At 33.9% G+C, this 8,498-nt stretch overlaps 1 protein-coding gene across 1 annotated transcript; it reads right to left on the bottom strand.

Moving 5' to 3' along the window:
* Positions 1 to 71: 71 nt before the first annotated feature.
* Positions 72 to 8,040, bottom strand: LOC142618525 (spermine synthase). The gene is made up of 11 exons (XM_075791474.1): positions 7,643 to 8,040; positions 6,313 to 6,533; positions 6,134 to 6,178; positions 5,549 to 5,625; positions 5,337 to 5,459; positions 3,099 to 3,203; positions 2,908 to 2,980; positions 2,735 to 2,806; positions 2,211 to 2,406; positions 1,111 to 1,240; positions 72 to 395 (listed from the first exon to the last, which is right to left on the bottom strand). Exons 2-11 carry the CDS (start codon positions 6,500 to 6,502, stop codon positions 294 to 296), a joined length of 1,113 nt encoding a protein of 370 aa, XP_075647589.1. The 5' UTR covers positions 6,503 to 6,533; positions 7,643 to 8,040; the 3' UTR covers positions 72 to 293.
* Positions 8,041 to 8,498: the final 458 nt, after the last annotated feature.

The raw sequence follows: 8,498 nt of genomic DNA, 5'->3' as shown, positions 1-8,498 counted from the left end.
ATTTTGAGCCATCAATTCCCAATTAAGCAGATTAACCACTTGGCTAAATGAACAAGGAAAAGTCAACATTCACAAAATATGATAATTTCAGAGGTATAAATATAATAAAAGTAGCCATCCACAAATTGATTATTGGCAGAGATGATATTACACGCTAGAATTAATATCCTCACTAATTCCTGAAACAGAGCTCATGGTCCCATCTACAATTGTGCAATAATCACCTACTGTCTACTTTCAATGTTACTAACTCCATATATCTGAATAACCAAACTAGGACTCGAATGAATTAACTAGGAAACAATGATTCGTTGTGCTGCCGGCGTTGGAGATTCACAAAGCAAGTTCACCTCCCTTTTCAGAAAGGATGGCAAGGCAAAGGCAGCTGAATGCATCTGTCAAAAGAATAATGCCAATTAGTTTCAAGTCCCATTGTGTGTGCAATAAAACAACAATAACAATCAAGCCTTAATTCCGAAATTTTGAGGTTAGCTATGAATCCTCTGTTTCTTTTTCTTTGGCCAAAGAGCAAATAAGTATTTCTTTTTTCTTTTCTTTTCTTTTTTTGAGAAGCGAGTAAATAAGGATTTCAATCACCAAAAAAATAAAAGAGGGTACTTCAGCATCATGATTCAAGCATGAAGGGATTATTGTATGTTTTCTAATGATACCAGATTATAATGGAATGAAATTGACAATCTTCACCTAAGAGCTTTACCAGCAAAGGTTAAGAAAGCCTCATTCCTCAGTGTATGGTCATCACATCATTGACCATTGCAGGTCCAGTGTATCAAAATATTCAGCTTTTGCTAGCTATATAATGTTAATGATTTTCTATAGCTCACTCAATTCTCAAGGGAAAAAAGTAAGATGCAGCATAGGCTGCACAGCAATGTCAATTTAAGCTGAATATGTGTGTGAGCGTGCATAGAGAGAGAGAGATCTTACCCATGAGTAATAGAACCTTAGCTCTCTTCTATACTTGAGAGCTAAGGTTCTATAACTCAGGTCAAAGCAAAAAAAAAAAGCAGCGAAGGCTGTATACCAATGTCAATTTATGCTGAATGCGCGTGTGAGAGAGAGAGAGAGAGAGAGAGATAGAGATTTTACCTCTGAGTTATAGAATCTTAGCTCTCTTTTATGCTTCAGAGCTCCTTCTAACTTCTCAATAGGATTAATGGGATTTAGAAAATCAACAGGTGGCCCCTCAGTTGAGCATATAAGAAATCCTATCACACCACTGCATGGCAAGGAAAAATTTTACAAAAACCAGATTATGAAACCAAAGAAAATTCTAAAATTCCAATACTTAATTGATAGGATATAATAATGTATGGATGGTATCCTATTTATAGTTGCACTTATTATAATGTCCAACTGATTTAAAACAACAAATTTGCGGCAGGCAACTCTAAAATTCATTAAGCAACGAACTCAACGTTCAGACAGTGTTAGGCCAATAAAGACACAACCTATTTTCAGTAATCTATATCTATATAAAAAATCGAAGCCTCTGAAGTTCTCACAATTTTCCACGTCTGCACAATATTTAAATAAAATTGTCATTTTATTTAAATAAAATTATTTTTGTTTAGTCCAAATTTAACAAAGAGTGAAACTCTATCTTTCTAACAAGTCCAACTTAAACTCAAACTCATCATTTTTTTTAAACAAAATTATTTTTGTTTAGTAAACTCTATCTTACAAGTCTAACTTAAATTCAAACTCATCTTTTTCAAACAAAATTATTTTGTTTAATCCAAGCTTAACAAGGAGTGAAATCTATCTCTCTAACAAGTCCAACTTAATCTCAAACTCAAACGTTAATAATTTTTCTTTAATATTTTTTGGTCTTTTAGAAATTTTAATATCTAAATTTTTGAGTTATTTTTTTGCAGTATCTGAAATTGTTTGACAAATTTTTTGTAAGTCATTACACGTTCAAACAATGATTTCCTCATCAATTTGCAACACATTAAAATCATACAAGAGAAAATCACGTAATTTCTTAATCAATTTAAGATTTTATAAATTATTTTAATCTACCTCACAAATAGATTAGTTCCCATGCATAGCACGGGTTAGCAACTAGTTCTCTACATTTTGAAAACATACACAGCAGAGCAAGCAATAAACAGGCAGCAAAATGTAAAATGCTAAAATAAATTTTTCTACCATTAAATTCGAGAAACAATAGGAAACATCAATACCTAGGATATGTTGGCACACTAGTCCAGGCATAGTGAACAGAACCCTTAAATGTTTCACGGCAAATAGAGATCATATCTTGAATTAGATGCGTATGGAGCCACATGCTTTCTGCCATGTTACAGAGGACACCACCAGGCCTTAATGCTCTGGCCGCTGTGTCAAAAAAAGGTTTCTCTACAAGCTCCTGAGCAGGTCCTATATCAGGCAAAAGAACCCTATGAGTGAGGTTTTGGCATCATAAACCTTATAAGCACAAGTTTCAAACTAAAAAATAAAAATAAAAGAAAAAGAAATCTAAGCTTTCAGTATTTCCTAAACAATTAGACTGCATATTTCAGATTTCAGGAAAACCTCACAATTTTTAACCAAATTCATAAAATAATTAAGAAAGAGGAGAGGATAAGTTTATAAAAGAAAAGGAATAGATTATAAACCAAGTCCAGAAACTAATAGCAGAACCACGCCACTCTGAATATCTGAAATGAATAATTACCCCCCCCCCCCCAAAAAATATAAAACGTACCAACAGGATCTGATGAATCCACAATAATTGCATCATATTTCCCCTCAGGTGCATTCCGAAGATATTCAACAGCTGTCCAAAATTAATAGTAAGATCAACAAAGGGCTACAGCGTTGTAAATCAACATAAACCCAGTGAAAAAGAGAAGAACAAATGACACTGTTTGAACATACCATCACCAACATAGAGGTGGACACGAGGGTCCTCAAATCCAATAGCTAACTCGGGAAAAAACTTTTTAGAGACCTAAACAAAAGAAATCAAGACAATGAGTTGATTAACTCCACCCAAAAAGCGAAAAGAAAAAGAAAACTCTACTGAACAGGTAATTAAATGAAGACGGCAAATCACAACATCCACTTACATCAATGACCATCTTATCTATCTCACATATATCAATTTGCTCCACAGAGCTATGGCGAGCTATTTCTCTAAGAACACCACCATCTCCACCGCCAACAACAAGAACCTGTCAAATTAATATTAGTAAGGTTCAAAATCATACCAACACTGAAGAGGAAAACCAACATGCAAAGTCATGCAGAAGTAGAAGCTGGTCACAGAGTATGACTGCCCCTGGTCCGCAATCTTCATATGGCAACCAGATCCTCTGATCAGCTTCACAGCTCAAAGAACTTAAACATCACCAAGCTAACTAAAACTTGCTTCCTACTATAGAGTACTTTGAGCACCATGCATGCTGTAATATTAAGTTACAAACATACTGGTAAGCCTTGGAACCACAACCTCACCTCCCACCCCATTCCATGCCAAGGGAGAAAGTTCTAATTGAGCTAGAGCTCACTGGCTATATTTTTAAATTACTTTACTGGAGGCATAACGTCAATTGAACATAAGAGCAAAACTAAATTCACTTATGCATCCAAAGAGATGTAGCAAATCTTAATGACCAAGAAAAAATGAAGAAGACAAGACAAACTAACTGGATTTGCTCACCGTACTCATATTTTCTCTGGACCAACTATTGCCCTACAATTTTCACTAGTCTTGACACGAAGATCATAACATATTGGTTTCAATTATATTAAGCAACCACCAAAAGTCACTTCGTTGGCACAAAACTACAGAAATATCACGATAGCACATTTATTATATCCTAAAATACATGCAGCAATAGCTTGTCTTAACATGGAATTAAGAACCCAAGTTTGGGTTTTGGTCCAGCTAGAGCACCACAATAAACAACATATGTTGTGTTCTATGATGTAACAAATAAAATTACAATTACATACATGTGATAGAGAGAAAATATTGATAATTTGCTGAGTTTACTGTTGTTTCCTCTAAAAAATGTTGTATTTTTAGCAGAACATTAATGCCAGAAATATACCTACCAATCCCCTGCAAAGTAAAATATACAAGGCCACCATCACGACCAGCTCCAGCTAGAAACTAATAACTGTCAGCATTGCACCACTGCCACCTCCCTAAAAATAAAACCACTGCCACACAACTTATCATGCAACCACCAAATCATCACTGCAACTATCAGTCACTACAAGCCATGCCACCACACCAACCAAGGGCTACTAGCATCACCAACTCTTCTATCAATGGCACCACCACCGTATTGAGAATAAATCAATTACCGGAACTTAATTAGCCTTTTTTGCATTTAGAACTGTGTGTGTGGGTGTATTTAAGCCTATCTAAATTTTAGATAGACTCAAACACACCCACACACAGTTCAGCAATATTATAAGGTCAAAATGGAAAAATTATTGGTTGGAAAAAAGTTTAAAATCTATGTGTGTGTGTGTGTGTGTGTGTGTGTGTGTGTGTGTATAATAAGCAAAAATACTAGATAAAAAATAAACTGGTATTACAGCAAATGAAATGATGGCTACCAATTCCAGCTCAGTATAGATAGAAGGATCAAACTTTGCCATCCATCTAATGCATATCAAAGTTCCATTACATTCTCTTTTTATCAAGATTATATTTCTCTTCTCACTCAATAGAAAACCCATAATCAATTGGCTAAATGGAAGAACTCATGACATCTTTATCTTCAACATTTTCCCTTAAAGTTCTAGGAAGCAGTACAGTTTAGACCATTTTATTTCTAAATGATATATAGATGGAAGGATCAAACTTTGCCATCCATCTAATGCACATCAAAGTTCCATTACATTCTTTTTTTATCAAGATTATATTTCTTTCTCTTACTCAATAGAAACCCCATAATCAATTGGCTAAATGGAAGAACTCATAACATCTTTATTTTCAACATTTTCCCTTAAAGTTCTAGGAAGCAGCACAGCTTAGACCATTTTATTTCTAAATGATACAGGAGCATCAAATTACACGCTTCAATTACCAAAAACGTAAATGCTTTCTTTTTTCAATAAAAATTATGTCTCTACAATATAAAAGGGGAAAAAAGATTAGCAGCATTATGTAATACAATCAAACTAGACCAACCATTATCTTCAAACAAACATGAAGTATAAGAATTTTACAACCCCCATTGTCTGATGACAAATAATGTGAAGGATAAGAGAGAAGAAAATATGACACAAGCAAAGCTACTGCAAATGTAAATTATAAACAGGAGGGACTTAAATACAGATGAACTTACAGTTTTGGGGGATGGAATTGAACAGAGAGGAAGATGAACAATCATCTCCTGGTAGCTACATTCATCTTTCTCTGTCAGCTGAACAATGCCATCAAGTACAAGCACTTTCCCATATGTTAAGGACTGCAGACAAAGAATTAACATTAACCAACTCAATGAAACAATTATAAGGTATGTGAAGGTCACACAAACAACAGAAAGCAACTCCATACCTCAAAAACAAGGACCTCTTGATACTCTGACTTTGCCTTAAACAAAACTTCTTCCACCACTAGGGAATGGGCTTCTCCTAAATATGATCAAAAACAACATCATCTATAACTATTTATATTGAATAAAAGATCCATATTCACTAAATGAGTTAGGTTTAAGAATTTTTTTTTTTTATTTTAAGGAAATATTCATAGCATAAGAAAGGATGTTGTGACTAGCAAGAAAAACATTGAGCCCCCACCTTGGGGTATATTTTTCATCAGGTTAATCTAATGAGCAATGTTTTTATAATTATTATAACAGTAAGAAAGGTCACATAATGATATGTATATCACTACCATACAATACAAAGTGATACAATAACAACAATAATGCCATAATCCCAAAATTTTGGGGCTGCTATGGATCCTGAACAGATCAGTCGCATGCATTCTTTTCCTCCATTCTATTTTACCCAAAGTCATACCAAAAAAAAAAAAAAAAACCTCTATATATACATATGTAAGATTACAATATCAAGATGTATGAAAAGACTATTAAATTGAGATCATGTAATGCGTAACATGTATAAAAAAAATGAGTACCAGGCCACATTGGATTGTTAAAATAAACCCTTTTGCTGGCTTTCCCTGTTAAAAACAAAGCAAGAAAATGGGGTTAGTAATATAAAACTATTCAGACCAACCATTGTACCTAAATATGGTGGAGTACCATGTACAACAAAATATATGAATATTTGGGGGGGAAAATCTTAGATAATGACCAGAGCAAGAGTGAGATTCCGAAAACCACCCAGAAACAACAGTAGAATGGCATTTTGCCTCAAGCTCCGGGGCTGAAGCCATGGCCTTCAAGCAACAAGAAGGGATAGCCTTCTCTGAGCCATTCCCGTTACTCCCCTTCCCATCCATAGTCTTCTGGCATTCCAAACCTTTTCCTGCGCCGCCCTCCATATATTATCTTTTTCTTCTCCAGCTCCAGCCTCTACATATGAAAGTATATCCATTAAAAACACAACTTTAACAATGAAAAAACAGAACTATAGTTAATCTCTCTCTCTCTCACAAACACACTGAAACCTATCTCTTTAAGTTCAAGCATTCATCTCCCATTACTGTAGTTCATAAATTAAACTAAAAACAATCTAAACAATGATTTTTTTTTTTAAGCATACATCCGTTCAATGAAATTAAAACTTCAAAAAGAGAGAAAGAAGAGAGAAGAATACCAAGCAAACTCTCAAATATACACTAACAAGCAAAAGAGACTCATTTATATAACCAAACCCATCAACAAAAACGGGCTGTTTTACTTTTTAAAAAAAGAATCTTCACTGGAAAAGGAAATGCACATTTTAATTTTGACAAAAAAATACACAAATATTTTTTTTGAAAAGAAAAATACAAATATCAACAAAATCAATCCCAATATTTCCAATTTAGTCTTTATTTCACCAAATAAAGAATCAAAAAACATAATTAATGCGTCGATCACGCAATCAAGAAAAACCCCAAGCTCCATTTCACCCAAACATAAAATAAAATCACTAGGACCTTATTGAAAAGTTGCTATATGATTCCCTTGGCAAGTAGTACCTTTCCAAATCCAACATTTGCTTAACAGAAAAGAATCTACTTTTTACGCAGAGAACGATGAACACTACAACACAGTTTTCTTTTGGTCCAATGCTGAAAAAGTAAAGTCCTTAAAAGCCATACAAACTACACACGTAACAACAACAAAAAATTCTCCACGGAAAGAATCAAAAAATCCCAGAATCTCAACTTCAAATCCCACTTCCCTATTGCTTTAATTTAACATTATCACCAAAAAAAATCCGCATTTAGCATCAAGAATCACCCAAACAACAATCAAGAACCCAGTTTTCCCTGGAAACAAACGGCGGCACTAGGGTTTAACGCAAAATAAAAATAGCCCATTTATTTATTTTTGAAGAAAACATGGTCCAATATATCAATCCAAAAAAAAAAAAAAAAACAGATACAACATAATCTACAAATAGATTATACAAAAAGCAAACAGCAGAAAGTAGAAACCTTTAGATAACAGAGAGAGAGAGAGAGAAATCTTGCCTGGCGTTAATGGTGGTGATATTGCTGTATTGCTCTTAATACTCTTGTCTGTTTGTTTTCTGTTTCTTATATTTGGGTTCAATCTGTTATTGCTGAGAGAGCAAAACTGCAAAAAGAGTGAGCGGGAAAGAGAAACAGATGATCTGGTTTTTTATCTCTCTCAACTCTCACTCTCACAGTCTGAATCTTTTGAGGCTTTGTTTGGACGGAAATGGTGTGTGTATAATAAGCTTATTTATACACAACAAGAAGAGATTTTTACTTCTTCTTTTTTCTTTTCTTTTTTTTTTAACAGTGTGTGAAAAATTATTTATATTGAATTTGTTTTCTGTTTTGCTTTGTACATTGGTGAAGTAGTTGGAAGTACTTTTTGTTTTTTGACTTTTTTTTTCTATAATAAGAATTTGGAATTGTGAGTGGCAATTGTCCCAACTCCCAAGAGGAAAGTGAAAAGCAATGTGAAGATCGACGGTAGGTGATTGTGAAAAAAAAGAAAATTGACGGTAGGTGGGAAGGGGAAATATCCACACAATCATACATAAGATTGACACAAGAGAAAAAAGTGGGTGGTTTTTTTTTTTTTTTCACGGCCTGAATTGAATCAGTGGGTACTTGATTGTGATCTGAGGTAGGCAACTTTTCATGAATGCAATCTTTTTTCCTCTGCTGTTTCTTTTTAATTTTTCCTATGGTAATCTAATCCAGTATTATATTTAAGGCTTGGACTTGTTTTCAATAGCTAATTTTATTGAATGTGTTGAAATGGAGATATGTGTCTATATTTTAGCGTGGTCAGTAGTAGAACTGGCCACTAAACAAAAAACTTTTCCTATTTTCAATTTTCTTGTTTTTCTTC

This window comes from Castanea sativa, chromosome 12, assembly GCF_040712315.1.
Source record: "Castanea sativa cultivar Marrone di Chiusa Pesio chromosome 12, ASM4071231v1".
Taxonomy (NCBI): Eukaryota; Viridiplantae; Streptophyta; class Magnoliopsida; order Fagales; family Fagaceae; genus Castanea; species Castanea sativa.
This window is presented reverse-complemented; position numbering and strand designations above follow the sequence as displayed.